The sequence below is a fragment of the Saccostrea cucullata genome, unplaced genomic scaffold, assembly GCF_032062105.1.
Source record: "Saccostrea cucullata isolate Sc308-1 unplaced genomic scaffold, CSIRO_AGI_Scuc_v1 ctg205, whole genome shotgun sequence".
NCBI classification, from domain to species: domain Eukaryota; kingdom Metazoa; phylum Mollusca; class Bivalvia; order Ostreida; family Ostreidae; genus Saccostrea; species Saccostrea cuccullata.
In genome coordinates this window covers 472,201-494,979 of record NW_026936671.1, presented here as the reverse complement: position 1 = coordinate 494,979, position 22,779 = coordinate 472,201, and the positions used below count along the sequence as shown (strand labels likewise).

General features: G+C 32.6%; 3 protein-coding genes across 3 annotated transcripts; 2 read left to right on the top strand and 1 right to left on the bottom strand.

Moving 5' to 3' along the window:
- Positions 1-3,906: 3,906 nt before the first annotated feature.
- LOC134246233 (large ribosomal subunit protein uL14m-like) lies at positions 3,907-6,536 on the top strand. Its single transcript, XM_062728563.1, has 3 exons — positions 3,907-4,009; positions 4,309-4,346; positions 6,075-6,536. Exons 2-3 carry the CDS (start codon positions 4,309-4,311, stop codon positions 6,448-6,450), a joined length of 414 nt encoding a protein of 137 aa, XP_062584547.1. The 5' UTR covers positions 3,907-4,009; the 3' UTR covers positions 6,451-6,536.
- Positions 6,537-6,600: 64 nt separating this feature from the next.
- LOC134246234 (leucine-rich repeat-containing protein 74A-like) lies at positions 6,601-12,176 on the bottom strand. The gene is made up of 13 exons (XM_062728564.1): positions 11,737-12,176; positions 11,112-11,573; positions 10,600-10,799; positions 10,331-10,438; positions 9,682-9,775; positions 9,324-9,373; positions 9,136-9,217; positions 8,466-8,551; positions 7,991-8,185; positions 7,600-7,701; positions 7,206-7,451; positions 6,953-7,038; positions 6,601-6,857 (listed from the first exon to the last, which is right to left on the bottom strand). The coding sequence occupies exons 1-13, from the start codon at positions 11,774-11,776 to the stop codon at positions 6,683-6,685; spliced, it is 1,926 nt and encodes a 641-aa protein (XP_062584548.1). The 5' UTR covers positions 11,777-12,176; the 3' UTR covers positions 6,601-6,682.
- Positions 12,177-15,201: 3,025 nt separating this feature from the next.
- On the top strand, positions 15,202-22,482 carry LOC134246203 (protein SpAN-like). Its single transcript, XM_062728525.1, has 11 exons — positions 15,202-15,306; positions 19,435-19,533; positions 19,651-19,894; positions 20,181-20,307; positions 20,616-20,685; positions 20,844-21,044; positions 21,160-21,289; positions 21,390-21,509; positions 21,640-21,737; positions 21,844-21,962; positions 22,159-22,482. Exons 1-11 carry the CDS (start codon positions 15,229-15,231, stop codon positions 22,298-22,300), a joined length of 1,428 nt encoding a protein of 475 aa, XP_062584509.1. The 5' UTR covers positions 15,202-15,228; the 3' UTR covers positions 22,301-22,482.
- The last annotated feature ends 297 nt before the right edge of the window (positions 22,483-22,779 follow it).

The following is a 22,779-nucleotide window of genomic DNA, read 5'->3' as shown; positions in this document are numbered from 1 at the left end:
TTCTATCAATTCCGTGTTGAGAGGTGGTGTGAAAGGAATTAAAGATGGTGACTACTGTGTACATTTGTCAAGAGTGCCGATTAAAACATGTATGCAGTTTTTCCCTGTATTTGAACCCAAATACAGTCATATAGTACGAAAGCCTACAAGGGTCAAATTGGAAAATGAAGAAAAAAAAAATTAAGTCGTAATAACGACTTTTTATCTCGATATTACGACTTTCCTAAGTCGTAATAACGACTTTTTATCTCGTAATAACGACTTTTTATCTCGTTATTACGACTTTCCTAAGTCGTAATAACGACTTTTTCTCTCGTAATAACGACTTTTTATCTCGTTATAACGACTTTATTAAGTCGTAATAACGACTTTTTATCTCGTTATAACGACTTTTTTTCTCGTTATAACGACTTTATTAAGTCGTAATAACGACTTTTTATCTCGTTATTACGACTTTTTTTATTTTCAATAATTTGATATTTTTTACCTTTCCGTATTACGGAAACTTATGACCGCGCCTCGTGAAGTTGATTTATACATCAAACTGACAAAAGAAAATGAGTATCATCTGCTTATCAGGCAATACGACGGGGGGGGGTGGAGGCTTCCTCATTATTTTCTCAAACATAACTTTCCTGCTGATGAAAAAGTTTATTGCCGCCCCCAACACTTTTTGATGCAATATAGCCAAATAAGGGTGATGTGGTAGTTTAATTTAAATCTGGTACATAAAAGAAGTTGTTAATATATGGTAATTTGGTTATATATAGCATAGACTTTCACGTTGATATTTTTGAAAGTTTTTGTCTGTGAACGAGGAATGTAAAAGTACATTTGAACAGCAATTTAAGCCCTTTTTTGCAAAGAAATACATAATGTAGTCTACATAGGCATTGATAATTGGGGCTTACTGAGTAGCCCCCGAACATTTTTTGTTGGTTTAGCCCCCCCCTCTCAGTTTGCTTTCGACACGCGCTTATGTATCATATATAATATTTTGAAATGATTTCTGCAATGTGCAACACTAATGTCTTCAATTTAGCGGCATAATGATTTAGATTATAAGTGTGTAAACAAAACAAGTCCAAATATTGTCAATATTTACAGATTATAATAAATATGAATAAATAAATTGTCAAACTCTGGTGAAACTGTTTTGAGAATTTTATAACTAAACAATCATCGCATTTTCAGCTTCACGACACCGTTATACCGTGCACGTTTCCGTGTTATCTCCTTGCAGGCACGTAGCATCGTTTATGAAGGGGGGGGGGGGGCAAACCTGAGAAAAATATTTACTTACCTGAAAAAGTTGACAAGCAAAAAAAAAAAAAAAAGTCGTAATAACGAGATTAAAAGTCGTAATTACGACTTAAGAAAGTCGTAATAACGAGATAAAAAGTCGTTATTACGACTTTAAAAAGTCGTTATTACGAGAAAAAAAGTCGTAATAACGAGATAAAAAGTCGTAATAACGAGATAAAAAGTCGTAATAACGAGATAAGAAGTCGTTATATCGAGATAAAAAGTCGTAATAACGAGATAAAAAGTCGTTATTACGACTTAATAAAGTCGTTATTACGAGATAAAAAGTCGTAATAACGAGATAAAAAGTCGTTATTACGACTTAAGAAAGTCGTTATAACGAGATAGAAAGTCGTTATAACGAGATAAAAAGTCGTTATTACGACTTAATAAAGTCGTTATTACGAGATAAAAAGTCGTAATAACGAGATAAAAAGTCGTTATAACGAGATAAAAAGTCGTAATAACGAGATAAAAAGTCGTAATAACGAGATAAAAAGTCGTTATTACGACTTTATAATTTTTTTTTCATTTTCTAATTTGACCCTTGTAGGCTTTCGTAATATAGACCTATTTGCAAATTAAAATTTAATATTTTTCTCATAATATTATTCAAATCATGTTAATTTTAAGTTCACCTAAGAGCTGCACACAGCATGAAATTTTGTTCTTTACAGCATTCACTTGCACTTTCATCCTTCATTGCATCTTACAATAAATCATTTAATAAAATAGGAATAAATTCTTTATTTCTCGAGCTGCAGCCATATTGTGAACTAATTCTAATTCCAGTTTTACTTGATTGGTAGAATTTTTGGAACTCTCGGAATTGAAATCTGACTTTACAATCAAGCACACCCTAAGAGTCGATTCTCAAGGTAATGAAAACAATTCCACCGATAGATGGTGCTTGGGAAATCTTTCCTGTTTACATTCCATGGGCAAGACAATCCCTATAACCGGAGGCTGTAGGACAGCCTCCGTCTAAAAAAGTATTTCAAATAGAGATAGAAAACAATCCGTGTGTGAGAAGGTGTGGGACCACCCTTCATTTCACAGCCACTAGATCATAAATAATGTTGTTACTTTAAATATTGAATTTTTTCTATGATTTATCATATATTTTAAACTTTCTCCTGAAAAGAGTAAAAAATATTCCTTTATATAAGCTTTATATGTCACATTAGAAAACATAAATAGTTGGTTTTATACGGGAATAAAAGGTACGGAGTCATGGAAATGTTTTCAATGAATAAAGCTTCAGGTTTTATATTTCTTATTAATCATAAATTCAACTTAATAAAACAAAAACCTTCCTATATTTGTTGGGGCACTGATTATACAAAATGAAAATGACGAAGAATAACTTATTGCAAAGACTATCAATTTTGTTCCAAATAAGAGGTTTTCGAATTTTGTACAATTGAAACATCTAATGAAATGTATGGAGACAGCGAACAGTATTCAAGCTTATTATTTCCTATAGAACGTACGAAATGAGGACTTTAGAACGAGGTTGTTGATAGTCTTGATTCAGCAGTTGACTTTTTTTTTGGAACACCATTTTTTTTTTAAATTTATTTCTGTGTTGTACACTTGGGAAATCCTCACCTGGAATTTATGTTTCACAAAGCCAGAATTATAACAGTTTAATCGTATTTAGAATTAACTTCTTTATTGAAATTATCTGCTTTGAATGAACATATATTAGTATGTAAACAAAAACACGTACCCTATTACAGAACAAAGGTTTGGAGTTCAAAATCTGTCATTTATCTCGAAAACTGAAGTTCAAATTATTGATGATCATTAGAAAGACCTTAGTTATAAATATTTGTAAAAATGGAAAAACAAATTTGAAGTATGTAGCTGAAACTGTGACCTTGTCCTTTTAAAAGACATTGCAAGACCCGTAAAGAGGTGAACTTAAGAGATTGTGTAAAATTGCTTACTTCAGTATTTCTTATCAGACATACATCGACAGGGTAAAGGAAACCAAAGAGATGTCGATCTCAAACGAGTAAATTGCGTTTTCAGGCACACGGCAACAGGGGAGCCGGGGGGAGGGGGGCCCACTTTTTTACCCAACATTACTTTTACTACAAGAAATGTTCATTGAAATTGAAGGCTGTTTGCCCCCCCCCCCCCAACTTTATATTTCAGGAAATGAATTGAAAGAGATTGGCATTGAAAAAAGTTGGCCTCTACCACCCACCCCACCCCTAACACGAAATAGGGCAATTTTTTTTTTTTTTTGGCCAGTCAACTTTTTCCTTTTTCAGGTAAGTAATTTTTTTTTCTCTCTGGTTGCCCCCTCCCCTCACTTCCAGAACTATGCTACATGGCTGGTTTTAAAGATTTCTATTTGTTGATTTAAATTCTTTGTTTTTAATTTCAGACTCTCTAATTAAACCCATCACCCATCCGTCGGGGAAAGAAAAAAAATTGATTTATAGCAAGCGCAATTTTTAGGGGTATTATTTCATTGTATGGCCATTCTAGGTTTGTGGAAATAGAATGGACACAAAACCCATGGCTTGCGACGATGCTCAAATCAAGGAATGAAAACTTCAAATCGAATGGGTTAATGTACGGGGTATCAAAAAAAATTACGGTGCCCGAGCCCGATTTATTTTCCTTCTGAAAGCATGATTTGGGGAGCAGAATAATAACTTAAGCTGGATTGGACATAATTATCACAGAGGTATTGTATATAATTAAAATCATAATGGAATCATATTAGAAAAATCAAATAACGTCGTCCCTATATAATATTCTGAGTAATTCTTCGCGAGATGTATAAACGTTCGAATTTCCTCCAAAGACACACCACTTTTCTATAAATGTTAAATCGACAAGAAATGCTTGTAACTTCATACATTATGCACTTAATATAAGAAAATCTATTTAACAAATTGATGAGTATTTGTTTACTGTATGTATGACTTGCGCCACATGTGTTTTTTAATGATCAATTTAAAAACTTAACGATTTTTTTTCCAGATGTCGCTTGTACAACAGATCTTTCTCAGGAAATTTAGGTAAGATGCCAGCGCACTGGATTTGTGTTGTTCAAAGATGAAGTTAAGTTGTATAAAGGAAAATCTGTAATTTTCCCTTCAAACAAACAAAGGCAAGAGAAGTGGACATTCAAAGGCGAAAGCTTGTCCATTTCTCTATAGAGAATAGGTCATTAATGAGAAGAATCTTTCAATATGTAAATATAAGGTAGTGCAGATTATATTTTCGTCCAAATTATGACTGTGGGATTTACTGTTCAAAGTTCCAAAGGGGTTATATTTAAAGAGAAAATCTGTTTAAATATTCTTCTCATGTCAGAACAGCTGGTTCGTAATTATTCTACATAGTCCTCTATGGTACCAATGATACTGGAGGGGACTATAGGTTTCCTTCATGTCATGCATTTGTCTGTCAGTCTGTCCTAAGCTCTGCTTGACAGTCTGTTCTACTTGGTTTTATGCACTTATTTCTTAAACACTTAAAAATATTGAGCTGATTTAATTTTTGATTTGTGAGTGTGTCTTGATGAGTTCCAAATCAATGATTTTTGATGCAGTAATGGTCTTTTGAATTTCTAATGGTAAACAGAGTTCCACTTGCCAGTATGGGACTTATATTGCTAATGCAATTCTCTCAACAGCTGGGCTATGCATCTTTTTGTAGTTCTAGGCTCCTATGCCATTTGGGCAAAAGTGTGGCCTCAAATTCTGTTTATGTTTTTGGTGTTCGACATTTTTAGGAATTTATAGAACGTTTTTTTACGGGGATGTTTAAAGCAGACAATTTAGTGGTATTTAAGAAGCTAATCCTGTTTGTTGTCAGAAAGTTTGAAAAAAGGTTTTGCACAAAATACAGTGTAATTTAATTTTTAAATTGTTCATATTTATTAAAACTCTTTTTAAAAAAGTAAGTACTGATACTTATTACTAGCTGCAGATCTGTAGCGTTATGCTTTTACATATTTGTCTTTGACCGTAACGAGCTATACAAAAATGAATTCAAAGAAACAATCTCATATTTTATTTTCTCCTCAACTCTGTGATGAAACCTGTCACAAAGCATACTCTATGAATTCCAGCACCACTTCTCATGTTATATTCATTGTGAATAATATAGTTGATTATATACATTATGTACCTGTGTGCAGTGAAGATTTTTTTTACTTTTGCGATAGAAATCTTGACAACTTGAACATTGATCAATTTATAACTACTTTGATTATTTTAAAACAAATAATTTTATCTCAGACTTGAGAAGGGAGAGGCCCGCTTCATTAAAATTGATTTTTCTTCCGGCAAGATGTCCTTTTCAGTTCCCACTAAATTGACCATTCACACTCTTAAAACTGCCGGAAAACGTCCTGTATCCTGAATTTTCATGGGAGTTAGGAGGGAAAAAATCTGAATAAAATTTCCTTCTAAAAAGCATTACTACTAGCACTCGTGTATGCGTTTAGTCTATAAACCTTTCACTGTTAAAACTTTTTTCTTCCGTTGATAAACAACCAAAGATCAAACTATGCATATGTGTACTTAAATATGGAGAATTTAAATCATTTAATTTTGAACAAATATGGTTTTCTAATCAGGTTTATAAATAAAAGTTAAATAAGTGAATAAATTAGGCTCCTTCATGGATTGTGATTGGATACTATTATCCAACGAGTTACGTCTTCGTCGCTGTGCCTTTGCCGGAGGTATCCTTTTGATTACATGCAAAATTAACAAAAGAAAATCGTCTACTTTCAGTACCACAACGTCCCTGAACGAACTTCGACTCCTTAGCAGAGTTAAGGTGGTGGATAACAGCAAAATAGGAAGAAATGCCAAGCAATCTGGGAGACCCGTACGGATAATTCACGTGTACAACAAAACGCACGTGGGTCGCCTTGGCGACAGAGTTCTTGTGACCATAGAACACGAAAAGAAGAAAGGTTACATCGTGGGATGTAAACAGAATCAGCAACCGCTGATTCCTAAATTTGACAGTAACAATATAGTTCTTGTTGACGATAATGGTCAGCCATTGGGGACACGTATTAGGACACCGATTCCTTCGTGTTTGCGATCCAACACGGACCCTAACTTTGTTAAACTGTTGTCTCTAGCTACCACATTTGTATGATTTTATTTTGTGTATAGGTTTGCATGTTTGAAAGTCAAATAAAGAAAAATAAATGCCATTTTGAAAAGCAATGTCCTCATTGTTATGGGAACGATTGGTGCAGGAAAACTGAAAATGAATGATAACTGTAGCAGCAATAATATGCATATAGATAAGAACTTTATTGAATATAATCATGCAATTTAGTATGAATGTTTTGAACAGTATTTTCTTCAGAGAGATCTGGACACATTTAATCTTCGTCGTCACTTCCGCCACGGAAACGGACTCCGGCAGTGCTCGGAGTGGATGCTTGAAGAGTCTCTGTCGGAATACCTCGGCGTTTACCGGCTATAGCACTCCTGAGAGAATCCTCTCTGTACGGGTCTTTTCCCTGTTTTATCTGATTATGTATAGTCATAAGTTCCCTGAAATAAACGTTGGAAACGAGAATGAAAAAAGATCTTTGAAATACTGAAGCCATTTTCGATAGCCAATCAAAAAAATTCATTTGAATGCATACTTTAACTCAAACCGACGCTCCCGAGTTTCTTGTAGTGTTCTTTTGAGTTCATGGATTCTATACTTGCTGATGTCTTTCCCAGAATGCTGTAAACAGAATCAAATCTTGTAGTTTGCTTGCAATGTATGTATACATGTACTAGTTTAATAGGTATTTTAGAAGTAAACGGATACATTGTAAACTAAAATATGCACCAAAGTAACCCCCCCTTTCTGTAAATATTTAATAGATCAGTCCCCGATTTTTGACCAACCTTGATCAGTTCCACCACATCATCAGTGGAAATTAGGACGCCCTTTTCTTCATACGACTTAGGAAAGAGTTCTGTAAGATCCACGTCTTCTTTGTCGCAGAACTTGACGATGTACATCAGACTACCCATGAGTGGATCCAAGGATTTCTCCCTCCTGGAGGGCGGTAATCGTAGTGTCACATTTAGGCCCCGTTTTTCTCTCAGTTTGTGAACCAATAACGCTAACTCTGTATTTGCATCTGTTCCCTGTCCATAAATTGAAATGAGACATACTATAGTACTCTATTTCTCTGATTTAAAGATAATGTTTTTGTTAACTTGTTTTAAAGATATTTCTCGAGAGAGATACATGTTTTCTTTGAACACAAATAGAACTAATTTTTAATCTTCTTACATCAAGTTCTAATTTCTGTAACGGACTTCTCTTCTTTATTTTGGAGGACCAGGGTTTAAGAAGAGTCATGGCTCCCTCAGACGATATCAGATTATAGGACAGCTGTAGAGAATATAAATATTTATATGACTGGCTGGAATTATTTTAATTTTGCTAAACTTTATGTTTTAGTTGAAGTTATAAAAAACATTTTTCAAGTTTTGCATTTACTTTTTATTATTAAATTGAGAATTAAAATAAAACATTTTTTTTTTGTATTTGAAGCTGAAGGTAGAAATTTAAAAGGTTTTAATAATCATTTCTTCTGCTAACAACGTTTTTATATTGCGTTAGCTTTAGTTTGTCGTTATGAATGTAAGCGGCATCTATTAGCTCAAATACAAAAACAAACCTTTAAAGTTTGAAGAGCTTTATTTATGGGTAAGACCCTGGCAATAACAGGTGCGATATCGTCAGGAATTCTGTTGGCTCCGAGGTCAAGGAGGGTCAAGGTCGAATTCAGGCGAAGGCACTCAATTAAGGAACACCCTCCTTCTTTGCCGATCCCATTCATATTTAAAATGAGACTGTGCAGTCGTTGATTGTGCTAGAACAATTAAAAATGTTACAAATCAATATTATTCTGAAACTTAAGATTAAAAAGGTATTGAAAAATAAAGGTATATCATTGAGTAACAAACCTAACAGAAAAAAAACAACTTATTTTTATTTAATTAATTACAACGTTTTATTTGGAAAAAGTAAAATAGTACGTTGAAATGCAAAAGAATTTTTTAATTTAGTTTAATAGTGTCCGCTTTTTGACAGAAAATTATTATTTTAACATACTTCGATTTTTTAAACAAGCGCGCAGCTCTAAATCTGACCTTCAGTCCTGTAGCAATGGCCTGTGCACCAAAGCGAGTTATCTGATTCCAAGACAAATCTAAAATCTCCAGCGTACTGTTTGATTCTGTTAAAGGAAAATAAAGAATGGGCATACCGAAATTCTGATTAATGGGGCATGTGTGCAATGAATGTAGTAGAAGAGCTGTCCAAATCCTAGAATTTATATCATTATGATTTTACGAGGGGCCTGTTTACACTTCACATGTTCCAAATGCATGGTACTTCTGTACCATTAAAATGACCTGTCCTTTGATTATCAGATATAAACTCCCCCACCACCTAATATGCAACATTTATTTCTATTCAGGCAATACTGGGACCGTCAATGTCTCAAAATTCCCCCCCCCCCCCGGTGGTGTATATGAAATTAACTTGATTTGAATGAATTTCACATGTTAATTTTAAAACAAAATGTTAGGAAAATATAGCAGTAAGGTGGCCAGAAAAAGTAAGAATTAAATTACTTTACATAAAATTAAAACAGGAAAAAGAAATGAAATAGCGAACACTATTTAAAAATAAACTAAGCATTGAATTACATTGTAGACCTACCGACTTCAATAATTTACCAAAAGGAAGAGATGAAAACATTTAATAGGACTGCACATTTTCTGGTAAATCTCCCTTTTATATAAAACCAACACTTGCCTAAACTTTTCCCAATTTGTGCGGCAGCTTCATCCCCGATCCCGTTTCGTCCTAACAAGAGCTGTTTCATAAATTCATTACTCTGGAATAAATATAACTTCAGTCTACAGAAAGCAAATGATGTTTTCTTAATAGGTCTCTATCATCAATACCAAATTACGTTACACTGAGTGACGTCATTTTCCTACCTGTAATATACTGGCCATTAGTTTACCACCAAAATCCTGAATTTTGCACCCTGAAATAATCGGACACTTTTCAACAATTTTCAAAACAACTTTTCAACTACTTTTTTAAAATTAGCCAATAGGTAAAATATGAATTAGCCTAACCATAAACATATGTATATATATGTAAAATACATCCCCCTTTTACATTACTCAGGTCATAAAAATCGGCAAAAATTTTCACTGTGTGCAAAATTTAATGTGTCTTTTAATTGATGCTACAATTTTAGAGTAAACATCTACAGATGAATTTATATGGAATAAAATACTTTCAATATTAATGGTATGGAATTACATGTATTCACGTATCCATCCATACCTGTTAAATCTACTTTTCGTATATGAGTATTATTTGTGAGTATGTATCGCACCACCTTGGCTCCTGGGATTCCTACTGGGTTATTAGCTAAATTCTACAAAGAAATGCAAAACAAAAAATAAACCTTAGAAAACACCAATACAGTAACATAAAACACACAACGGAAGGTGTTTTATATATAGTGGGCGGTGAGGTGACTAAGGAAAGGATCGACATATTTCTGAATAAATCGAGTATTTTTAAGATATATAAACACGTCTCTGATGAGGCTGTAGCTCTACTGGGGTCTACATATAACAGAAGGATAAAAAAGTAACCTTTGCAGTTTTCGATAATGATGAAGTACGCACTATTTGTATATGTATAGTATATCATTAAATTAAATGTACGCACTAAATAAAAAAAATGTGTAAATTATATTAATATAATTAAATGAATGTACCTACTATACATGTATATGTAAAGTAAATCATTAAATTATGAAAAAATTAAATGTAAAACGTTTAATGAAAAATATGCTTTTGTTTCTTGAAGTTTTTGTTGATGATAGTTCACCATTAAAACAATTAAAAAGGGGGTTAACAAAACGTCTCTCTTTTTTTAATTTCTTTTTAAGGAAACAATACAGTAACTTATTTCATCAACATACTATTTCCGATACATAATGATTCTGGAGAAGCATCTCTGCCAGAGCATGGATGTGTTTTCCTGTCATTCCATTGTCTTCAAGGTCTATTTTTGAGAAGGTTAAATTGTCCTAAAGAAATGAAATCGAAATTAACTTAAAAACCGTTGAAATGTTAAAATATGGATACAATTTTAAGAGGACGTTATATTGATACATATATTCGTCTATTAATATCATTAATATCGAAATTATCCATTGGTGATAAATGTAAATGACGAAAATGCTCATACCTTCATCTCGTATCCCATTGCCGTGCAATCATTCTTGCTGAGATACCTATACCGGAGTCGTATGTCGTCATCTGTCGAATGACTTATGAGGTAGTGATTGGGTATAATGTTCAACTTCCTGCACATGCGCTTATATTCCGGAAACACTCCATCATCTTTGATTTGTTTTGTTTTTTCGTCAACGATTAGCTCAAGTCCAACTGAAATTGAGATTAGGCTAAACAAGAACCATTTTTTCAGGGTGGTGGGGGGGGGGGGAGACTGAAAATAATTGAATACAGTTTTAAAAACCTCGTTATCTTTGAACCGCTGGAACCGAGATATAGACCATGATCCGAGATATAGAGGTTAAAATATGTTTGAAGAAAAAAAGTTATGTCTTTTAATTAATTTTGATATATCTATGGTTTTCGAGATTTAGAATAACAAAGCTTTGACGTATTTGAACTTGAACTCAAAGATACTGAGATAGGTCTAATAAGGACACCGTACCAGCTGTTCTTTCATGTTACCTAACTCCTGATCTAAATCTGTATCGTAATCTTCATCTTCACTGGATATTTCTTCTAACCTCTTTTTCTCCAACCGACTCGGCGTTTGTATGTTCCAGTACTTTTCCAACTCAAGCTTTAATTTACTGTTTCTAAGTAAACGTTCTTTTTTATCGTTATATTGCTCCTCTGTCAAAATGGGCACGTACTCCCATGGTTTCGAAGACAAATGTTTAGAGACCGTAGACTTGACGCTTGTTGCGGAGTGGATAGGACTCGCAATGTAACTGTTCATTTGCCTTTTGCGAAACTTTGCACTGTTTTTTCTCATTCGGGATACATTGAGGCTTCCGGTTCCACTTCCGGGACTTGATGGTTCGGAAACGAAAGATAGCGTGGCGGATCTAGGAGGAAAAACTGATGGTGGTGATGTTGATGTGTTGATGTCATATCTGCTTTTGTCCAATGCAAAGGTCTCCATAGCTAAAACCCAGAGAAGACGTTTGTGATTGCAAATTCCAATACATTTTGAGAGCGAGAGAGAGAACAGAGAGAGAGAGAGAGAGAGAGAGAGAGAGAGAGTGAGAGAGAAAGACACAGACAGATAGAGAAAAAGAGGGGGGCAGACATACAGAGAGAAACTTACCGTTAAATTTTATATTTTTTACAGCTACATCGTCAGCCATAACTAATAACTCGCAATGGAATACACCACATAGGGATTAAATGCAACATTTTAATCCTGATTAATCGCCTTATTGTTTATTATGAGGTCAAACAGTATACTGAGGGTCCAACTTTAAACAATGTTCATTCCTTTTTTTTATTTTTGAAATTACTTAACCTTTAAAAGTATCAAATGAAAATAAAAAGTGATATATTTTAGCATTCTTATTAAATATTCAATGTTTACCTAAATCTGTGATTGTTTGCTTACTTTCCCCCTAATCCACATTTGTTTGCATATAAAGGTTTGTAAATCGCCTATACAATACCTTGAATACACTGTCATTTAAAGAGTAAATGGGAATTTATAATAGGAATTAATAATACAGATGTGCACTGGTCAAAATCGAAACACTCAGACGCTCTTGACTTTATCACGTTCGAATTTCAATAATATTGGTTCTCACGCCTTAAAATTTCGTTCAATGTTCTATCTTATCTCCTGTTTGTTTAAATTGACTTCGATTTTTTTTTTCCAAGAATGACTTCCAATTTTTGTTTTGGTGATTTGCAATATGAGTTTTTAAAAGTGTACATGGACAAATTAGATTTTTAGGATTAGCTTTTCAAAGCCGTAAAAGAACAATTGTTCAAAGTCATAAAAATAACAACATGTTCTAAAAATTATTCTTTGTAAGAGTTTTAAAGTGTCTTCCGATTAAAACCTAGGGATCAGAATTTTATGTTATCTAATTAATATCATAAGTGTATCTAAATCTTTTTAAAAAATGTCTATAATGCTAAAAAAAAAAGGTATTCTTAAACGAAATTGTTAAATTAAATTTGTCAAAAAATTTTTTTTTTTCTTTAAGGTTTCGTCAAAGGTCAACATGTCCAAAAATTTATTTTTACAATAGCCCCAAAATTATGTAAGGTATAAAGTTAAAACTTTTACAGTTTATAAATTTTCTATTGATTAACAGATAGAAAGTATCACTTCATCAAAAAATACTTGGAATAATATTAATTAAGAAAATTTCTTCTTAAAAATGCATATATTTTCAAAAAAATACACCTAATTAATTCCATGCTTTTAGTGAAAACCATCATTTCAGAAACAATGTTTATCAAAGAAGGGCAAGTTGGACTTCCACAGCCTCTGGAAAGTTGTTTTTCCTATTCATTTTGTCCAAATGTTAAGACTTGAAACTGAAAGTACATTCCAAATGGCGGATTTTATAGGGGTCTTGTCTATATACATGTCATGCTTTCAATAACAGCCTTTCAGAAACCACTCACGTCCAACTTGCCCTTCAATGATAAACATATATTATTTCTACAATGTTGGTTTTCACAAAAAGGACAGAACTAAGAAGGTGCATTTTTCTTTAAATATGCACATTTTCAGATACAATTTTTCTAAAAAAAAATATCTTTTTAAAATTATTTGTTATCAAGTGATACTTTCTATCTATTAATCGATGATATATTTAAAAACTGTAAACATTTTGACTTTATACCACTCATAATTTTGGAGCAATTGTAAAGATAATTTTTTTTGACATGTTGACCTTTGACGAAACCTTAAATTTAGTTTATTTTCTTCGAGAATAGGGAAAACCGTGCAATAGTAAAAAGCTCTTTATGCCGCCATCTTTTTTAAGATGGCTGAAATATTGAACATTAAATCAAGCCCATCTCTTTACCTTCCCCTAATATCATGCACAGCCATGATTCTCCCTCAGTTTATTTTGTATTTTTCTGCACATTTGTTGTTTAGAAAGTGACATAAACACGGCATTACATTATACCAATGTAACTGATATGCTATTGCTGCACCCTGAATTCTTTGTGCCACGCTAATCTCTTGTGTGTGTAAATTCTCGATGAAATCTGCAGATTGCACTTCTCTGCCTTGATAGCAAAAAAATGAATGCGCATGTTTTTTTACCCCTCGGGTATGAGTAGCATGGCTAAATATTCAAAAGTGAAATACAGTATACATATGTTAGAAATTAAAAACCCTTCTAGAAGCATTTTCCCCAAATACATATAGAATTAAATTATTCTTTGTTTATACATAAAAAATGAAATGTCGTATCACAAAAAATCTTAATAACATTCTTTCAAAATGATTTTTAAAATACATTATGTATGTTCATTCAGTATGTTCATTCATAAATGTTCATGTATTCATCAGCAAAAGACTAACGCACTAAAATAATAGTTTTTCATGAAATCCTGTGTTTTACTCTACATGTGATTTTTTTTTTATTTATTTACAAATAATTTCTAATTTATTATTTATTTGTCTACTTTGGTTCTAATGATATTAAAATGCCTCTCTATTTTTGTTTCCGTTTATACCGGTAGGTCTCTTTGTTTTTGTTTTTTTAAATTGTCTTCTGGTTTATTTTACTTATCTTTTTAAAAATACAAAGTATGTTCTTGTGTCTTTACTAAGCTTTAAAGATATTTTTTTTTAATAGAAAAGCCTTTTTGTGGAAATCCTAATATATGCATGCCTTTGTGTGCCCCCTCCCCCTCCCTCAATCAGTCCGAAAAGTTCGATTAATTTAAATAAATTGCATGAAATCCTCTTTTATACGTAAATTATTACTTTTTGGGGTGTTTTATGTAGTTTTTTTTTTTCATTTCTACATTGTTTCTTGTAATTTTGTTTGTTTGTGTGGTATCTATTTAGAAAACAAGAAGTAAAGGGCACGGATTTCCGCCCCGCCCCCTATGTCATATATGTACAAGGGGATAGGGGTGTTACAGTAGTTCATGGGTCAAAGATTAAGTTGACACCAATCATAAGAACACGGGTGCAACAAAAAGTTTATGAAAAACTAGTCATTTAAATTTTAAGGTGTCATATTTATTCTGTGAAGAAAGTTAAGAACTTATTCGCACTATATACTATCTAATTCATGTGATAAAAAAAACTTTCAAAAACGTATCAAAAACAAATTTTAATCTGAATATTTGATTACATTTGTGCGCATACATTATGTCCTGTGTGCAGTTAAACAATAAAGAAGATGAATTTTGATTCCAAAATTTTTGTTTACGCAACTTCCCATTTCGAAGCTTAAGATTTACTTGATCAACTGACGTAAAACCTTTTGCATCATAGTTACTTCATTCTAGTTCCATTATTTCCCGCCATGCGAACCAGATCTCTGCAACAACAATAAGGTTTGATAAACTTCTAAACACCTACACAAAGAATCGGATTATCCCAAAAGAAACCCCGTCAACGCGGCCAAGGAAGGCAGGACTCTTTGAAGTTTTTCTCCCCTTCTTTCTCTCTTTGTTTTTCAGGTACACATAAATAAGAAAGGGCACGTCACACTACTGTGTAATGAAAATTTTCCAATATTTATTATATTTACCCAAACGTTGGCTTCCTTTGAAATATTTCTATATAAAAGATGGTTCGCATCAGTTTATAGACACAACAACAACAATGTCCGTGATAATTTTTGTAGGCCTTCTTATTAGCGTGGTGCACGTGCTGGGAAGTCCGATTTCCATTCCTAACAAAGTAAGTTCAAAAGGAAAAAAAATTATTAATCTTCAATTCACTTACTAAAAAAAAACTATTCATAAAATGATATTTTTTTTTAGTTCTTGCCCAGTGTAATAAAGTGCCATTCTTATTAAGATATAAGCTGCAATAATTCTCGTGTAAATAAAGAAAATGTACTCATCTGTTCTAGACAAGTATTCATTTCTTCTGGATGTTTTTGCATACCCAAAATCGATGTTCGATTAAAAATATAGCAACTTTGTCGAAGTCTTTCGATACAAGTTTTGATTACTAATTTTGAATTATATCAAAGAGAACAAATCCTTTGAAATATGAATATAAGAAAAATCCCAATCAAGTCTATATTTTTAAAAAACTTTTCTTTCAGAACATGAAATGAAAAATGTGTTCATTTTCATTCATATTTTTTAAAATTTCGATTGAACTTTTTAAAATTGAAGTTGCATTCTAGTCCAGTGCAATAAAGTGCAGTTAAATTCTTAATAAGATTAGCAGAATTTATTTTGCAAATAAAAAAAATCCATTCATCAGTCAAAGACAATTTATCTTTTTGTCTGGATGTTATGCGCATATCAAAACTTGTCTGTCGATGAAAAATAAATGATATGCAACTTCGTCGAAAAGTCCTTCAACATACAGAATTACTGATATTTAGTTTTTATTTACATCAAAAAGAACAAATATAAATTTTATTGATAAAATGTGAATTGAAAACAATCTCATCTTGTCTGTATTTTGAAAACTTTTTTTTTAATCAGAAACGAAATATATAGAAAAAGTTTGGATTTTCAAAGAATCAATTTAAATAAGTTTATTTTGTTTGGTCTACTTGCAAGGCATTACAGTGTGTTGCATTTCATTGCAGCACAGTTTAGTATCATGATACAAGCACACTTGTTTCATTTGTCAAGGTATTGGAAATATTCCCCCACCATCCATCCTCCAAACACAGCCTATATATACATTTTCCCCTTGCGACTCATTGTAAGTTGTAAAATTTGCATAATTTAAATTTGTTACAAAGTTCGATAACTAAATTATGGCCCTTTGAACATCGAAGTTAAAACGTCCTTGACTCTCGGCTTTATATTATGCAAATGTTCAGTTAATGCTTACATGCAGCAAGTTTGTAAACTATATAAGACCTCTGAGAGTCATTTTCAGAATGATCAAACCGTTTAAATCACGGTGACTAATGGTAATGTCACGTGTTATTCAAGCTTGATTATAGTGCGAGTTGATCTCATTTAACAAGAACTGCTACGTTTAAAGTAGTATTGAAAAACGCAATTGATCTACGTTGTAAATCGGCCTTTTGGTTGTTTAAGTCTCAAAATCTTCATTCATTATCTAATCAAGAAATTTCATTTGTTTTCCACTGTTTTGCCTACCTCAACAAGTACATCACAACAACAAAAAAAATAACTTTATTATAAAGTATTTTATCAATTGCTAATTCAGATACATGTACATAGAAAGAGAACAGTCCTATTGAAGTTTATCTAATAATTATAAATAAACTTACTAGAAAGAACACGAAATATGAAAATGATTACATTTTGAACATATATTTTGAATATAAAATAATACCTGAATAAATATTGTCAACATGCCTTTTATTTTAAATACACTAGACATAGACAGTGCATTGTACTTCAAGTATTACAATGCAATACAGTGCAGTTATATCTTTATTTAAAAGTAATAATTTGCCAATTGAAAGAACTTCACTCAACACCAAAATTCATCTGGATGTTTAGCATAAACCCAATCAGATTTTCGCTATTAAAAGATCAGCAAAAGTAACCGTTGTTTGACGAGAACTCAGCTCTAAGTACTGTTATCAGAGTGAATTCTGTTATCCTTACTGGTGCATATCTGCGTCATTCTCAAATTTTCTACTCATCAGTTAAACATTTAAATTCTATCTAAAGTTTATACCTAAACTAGTTGTTTGACCGAAATAAATCATATACGGTATTTCATATCAATTTCGACATAATTTCTGATTTGTTAATTTGGATTCATATCAATGACAACAAGTATACCCCAAAATGTTAATAAAAAGGCATATATTACCATTCAGTCTGTTTTTCAAATCCTTTAAAAAGAAAAATGAATTAGAAAAGTTGTCATTTTCAAATTTATTTGCAATAAAATCACGTAAAACAGAATTGGACAGAGTTATATTGAGTGGCATTGCATTTTTGTCCAGTACTGTAAAGTGCAATTCTTATTAAAATTAGTTGTACTTACGTATTATCGAAAATAAAGAAATTTACCCATCATGCAGTCAAAGACGAGTGTTCACTGCTTCTGCATTTTGTGGATTTTCAATGAAACAAAGTGAGTGTTTATTTTGATTGGTCTATTTGCAAGGCATTACAATGCATTGCATCCGAAAGCAGTATGCTACGATAGTTTTATTTAAACAAGCACACTTGTTTCATTTTAGTTGTAAAGGCATTGGAAATATTCCCCACCATCCACCCTCCAAAGACAGCCTATACATACATTTTTCCCTCGCCATTTATTGTAAGTTGTAAAATTTGCATAATTTAACTTTGTTACAAAGTTCGATAACTAAATTATGGCCCTTTGAACATCGAAGTTAAAACGTCCTTGACTCTTGGTTTTATATTATGCAAATGTTCAGTCAATGCCTACAGGCGGCAAGTTATATATATAAGCAAATGTTTTCTGAATGATCAATGCACAGTACTAATGGTAATGTCACGTGTAAGTAAAGTTAGAATTTAGTGTGAGTTGATATCATTCAACTAGTACTGCTACAAGAAAAGCAAAATTCTAATGCAATTGTTTTGTAAAACACTTTTTCATTGGCTAATGCACTGATGTTTGAAGCAGTAAAATGAGCATTAACGAGCGTGAAAGCTTTTTCAAGTCATAATAGAGCAGTGTCCGTGACGTATAATATCAAAATAAGACATAAACAACAGTGCATGGATTGCATTAAGTTTGATTATAGAGTAAGTTGATCTCATTCAACAAGTACTGCTACAAAGAAAACAAAATTGAAAAACGCGATAGTTTCTTGTTTGTAAGTCGTGGATTTGTTTGATTGAATCTCTTCATATTAGTCAAACAAAAAAAGTTCATTTGTTTTTCACACTGTTTTGCCTATCTCAACAAGACTAGCGCATCACGTCAAAAATGTAACTTTTTTTATAAAGTATTTTTGTCCACATCATCTATTGCTTATTCAGATATATTAGTAAGCTAGAGAACAACCCTTTTAAAGTTTATTTAATGATTTTAAATAAACCTACTGGAAAGTACACTAAAATATATTAAAAAAAGGTTACATTTTCAACACATATTTCATAAAATCATACTTGAATGAATATTGACAAAGTGTGGTTTAAATAGACTATGAACTGATGAATTGTAGTTTTAAAACTATATTACAATGCAATGCATTGCAGTTATATCTTTATCTAAAAGAAGTGATTAGTAGCCAATTGCCTATCAACACCAAAATTCCGCTGGATGTTTAAAAAGTAACTGTTGTTTAAAGAGAACTCAGCTCGAAAAGATTAAATTCCGTTATCCTCTCAGGTTCAAATCTGCATTATTCTCTCGAAATAGTTACTCATCAGTCAAACACGAGAACTTAACTTTCCTAAACTATATATCAGACTACTGTGTGTCATTATTACTGTGTGTTTTTTGGATTTATATCAAAGACAACAACAAGCATACCAGAAAAATGTGAATAAAAATACTCTATTCAGTCTGTTTTTCAAATCCTTAAAACTGATTAGGGTAATGGTCTTTTCAACTGTACGTTCAATAATATCAAGTTTGATTAGGTTTGAAAATTTTTATTCTTTGGTCATCATTTTAACTTTTCACTTATATCATTTGTGTGCGTGTGTGTGTGTGTTTCATATCAACCATGTTTTTATTAGTCCCCTACCGATTTAGGTTGCCTGTAACTTTATAATTTTAGAAATTATCATTATTTATTGACTACATAATTTATTTGCTTATCATAAAACAAAATGTTCAGCTTTTTGTGTTATTTATTGTAAAAAAAAATTTTAAATGAATGAAATTTATTTATCAATTTGTTAAATTCAAAAATTGTTTGAAATCCAGGGGGATAACTGGGTATCAGTACACAAAGAACTGGAAGATGTTGAACGCGTTTTACGAAAACTTGGTACCAGGACAGATTCGGAGGAATTAATTTCAAATGTGAGCACAATATACCTTCATTGAAAAAATGTGAAATATGTGTAAACAAAAAATGAAATAAAATGAATGAATAAATATAAATTATATAATGCATGTATCTTTTTTTTTCATCCATAGGCTTCTATGAATAATTATCTGGATCGAAATAAACAAAGAGTGCGTAAAATTAAAACCAAAAATGTCCACAAGCCCGCAGAACAAGAAGGATTGGAGTTCGAATCTGACATGTCGCTCTCACCCGAAGAGCAAGAAGACCTACAAGAAATGGAATCTAGAGGGCGTGTCCGTAGAAAGGCTGTAGCCAATGAAATGAAACTTTGGCCCAGTGGGATTGTTTATTATCAGTTGTCAAGTGGGCTTGGTATAAATTAAGCAGTTTTATTGTTTACTATTGTCAAACGCTAGATCTACTTAAATTTTTTTTTTGGGGGGGGGAAGTTTTTCTGATGTTCTAAGCTTACAGATAGGTGTAATTTCGTTAAATTGCAGTTCAAAGATATTTTTAAAAAAATAATTTCTATAATTTATTTTGTGTAATGAGAAATCATCACATTTAATAGTCTTAATATTTTACATGGCATACTTTATGAATTGGGTATAATTTTGGGACTTTATAAATCGCTAAGATTTTTTCAAATTTCAAACAGATCAGGAAGCCATAACGAATATCAAGGCCGCCATGACGCTGTGGGAGCAAAGCACGTGTCTGAGATTTAGGGAGTACAACCAGAGATCGGGGTCCTCCGACAGGGTCATATTTGTGCCTGCACAGGGGTAACTAATTTATTACTGCAAGGCCTTTATGAACCGGGATTGTGGGAAGGGGGCGTAACGATACACTAATTTTGCAATTTTAGACTAAACAATAGAAACAGCCCCCATTGTTTCCTATGGGACCAGTCCTGAAATCATGAACGAATTTGTGATGGTTTTCTTTCTTCATAAAAAAAAACTTTGTCTAGCACTCCTGCAATACTTGACAATTGCGTTACATTTTTTCTGAATTTCATTGCGACTAATTTACAATATAAAATGTGTCAGTTTTCAAAAATTTTTAAGTGATCGGTTCTTTTTTTTTTAAGATGCCAGTCTCCCGTCGGTCGACGAGGTGGTCCTCAAGAAATAATGGTTGGAGGATACTGCAAACAATCGGTATTTTTCTGTTAAATCGGTATTTTTCTGTTACGTTTCGCTTTTATTCTACCTTCTTTTTACCAAGCATTCATGTTAATCGATTGAAACACTCAATGAAACAGCACTCGCTTGCTTGAAAATACATCTGTACATAAATATACATTTGTAATTTGTAGATTGGATCTATATCGCATGAAATAGCGCACAGCATTGGATTTTACCACGAACACTCCCGACCAGATAGAGACGATCACGTGACTATTTACACCAATAATATCAAGCAGGGGTTCGAGATGGACTTCAAGAAAATTGGTGTTCGAAGTATAGAAGACATTGAACCTTATGATGTCTCCTCTGTTATGCATTATGGTCCAACGGTGAGTTGCTGTTTTGTTTACCGTCACAAAACATTGAACTGGATAAAATTCAATTGCTAAAAATGTAATTTTGTTATAAGGAGATATTTTATGACGAATTAATTGTATGTTGCAGTATATGAGTAAAGATGGGCAGTCAAAAACAATCGTACCACGCATGAAGAACCTTCTTAACACGATGGGTCAAAGGGATGTTTTAAGTTTTCTGGACGTGAAAACTGCCAATGATCTGTATAAATGTTCAGGTAACTATTTGGTGAAATTGTTATAATTAAAAGAGAAACTAGCAATATTATAATATGTATAATTCATTGCACCTTCTCTTATATCCATTGACCATTCTAGCTAGTTGTCCGGTTCAGTTAAATTGTAAAAACGAGGGATATGTTGGACCAAACTGCGCATGCCTTTGTCCAAACGGGCTTTCCGGAAGAGACTGTTCGGAAGTTGCTCAAAGCAACACAAGTAAGTTGAGTTTAATTTTTTAAAAATCAATTTTAAAATTCATAAGATTATCAGATCTGATAATTTTTTAAAAACCAATTTATAAAAATTCGTTATTAAAATTATGAGATCGATGTATTTTTCTTTGCAGACTGTGGAGGCGAACTAACGGGAACGAGTGGCGTTTTCATGTCTCCAAACTATCCAGGGGATTACACATCCTATGCCGAGTGTACTTGGGTCATTAAAGTAAGATAAAATTCCCAGTAATTGAAAATGTTGTTTATTTCCTTTCATGCCAGCTTATAATTTGTCCCTTAAGTTTTAAATTATTTATTTTGTTTTCGTTGCCTAGGGACCACCCGGATCTAGAATCACACTAACTATGGAGGATTTTATGGTAGAAAGTGACGCCACGTGTTACTATGATTGGCTAGAAGTGTTCTTGGGTGGACCTCACATAGGTGGCGCTAGGTAAGCAACTGAAAAGTGGAGGGGGGGGATTGAAAAAAATTAAGACGTTAAAAAAAATTAAAAAGTGTAATCATAACCTCAATATAGACTTAGAATAAAGCAAAAAAAAGTTTCAAATAAGTTCGGCGAGAAAAGAACTGCAACATTGATTAGGAATGGAATGGAAATTCATTGAGCTTTTCTTTTTTCTTTGCAGATTTTGCGGTGAAGAACAGGGAGACGAAAACAGACCCCCACGGACATTAGAGTACCCTGGCAACACGCTGATGGTCAAACTCCACTCCGACGACTCAAACGAATTTACGGGATTTAAGGCGAGATACACCATTCAAACATGAAGATATGGACATCAAATAAGTTTAAGAAATGGACTTAAAGAGAATGGTCACACGCACTTTTTCATGCGAATTTATAGACATGCACTGAGATTAGAAATTTTGAATTTGTTTGTTTTTCAAAAGCGAAGTGAAAGATTTTATTCTTTAATTTTTTTCATAATATTTGTAATTAATTCGTGCATATGGACCACGGCGGAGAATCTACGTCATCGGACGGGATTAGGACACACAAAAATGGAGGACAAATGCTCCGCTTCGATGTAAGAAGTTGATATTTTTGCATTTATAAAGAATGAATATTAAATCAGTATCCTGCCTAAAGTATGCCAAAGAACGTCAACTACAACAGACAATGTACGTTTGCTCGTGATAGAATCTTATTGTTCCAAACACTTCGACACAGTTTGAAAACAAGTGAGAAAAAACCGGGATGTGGGGTACACATTTTTAAAATTCGACCAATTATTCGCATGTTCAGA

What these genes read in the sequence shown, in the direction of transcription:
- LOC134246233 (XM_062728563.1), top strand. Translation starts at nt 4,309, where the DNA reads ATGTCGCTTGTACAACAGATCTTTCTCAGGAAATTTAG. An exon ending in ATCTTTCTCAGGAAATTTAG is followed by an intron (nt 4,347 to 6,074) that starts GTAAGATGCCAG and finishes GTCTACTTTCAG; the next exon opens with TACCACAACGTCCCTGAACG.
- LOC134246234 (XM_062728564.1), bottom strand. Translation starts at nt 11,776, where the DNA reads ATGGCTGACGATGTAGCTGTAAAAAATATAAAATTTAACG. An exon ending in CCATTGCTACAGGACTGAAG is followed by an intron (nt 8,186 to 8,465) that starts GTCAGATTTAGA and finishes TAATTGTTCTAG; the next exon opens with CACAATCAACGACTGCACAG. An exon ending in TACAGAAATTAGAACTTGAT is followed by an intron (nt 7,452 to 7,599) that starts GTAAGAAGATTA and finishes ATTTATGGACAG; the next exon opens with GGAACAGATGCAAATACAGA.
- LOC134246203 (XM_062728525.1), top strand. Translation starts at nt 15,229, where the DNA reads ATGTCCGTGATAATTTTTGTAGGCCTTCTTATTAGCGTGGTGCACGTG. An exon ending in TGATCTGTATAAATGTTCAG is followed by an intron (nt 21,290 to 21,389) that starts GTAACTATTTGG and finishes TGACCATTCTAG; the next exon opens with CTAGTTGTCCGGTTCAGTTA. An exon ending in CCTCACATAGGTGGCGCTAG is followed by an intron (nt 21,963 to 22,158) that starts GTAAGCAACTGA and finishes TTTTCTTTGCAG; the next exon opens with ATTTTGCGGTGAAGAACAGG.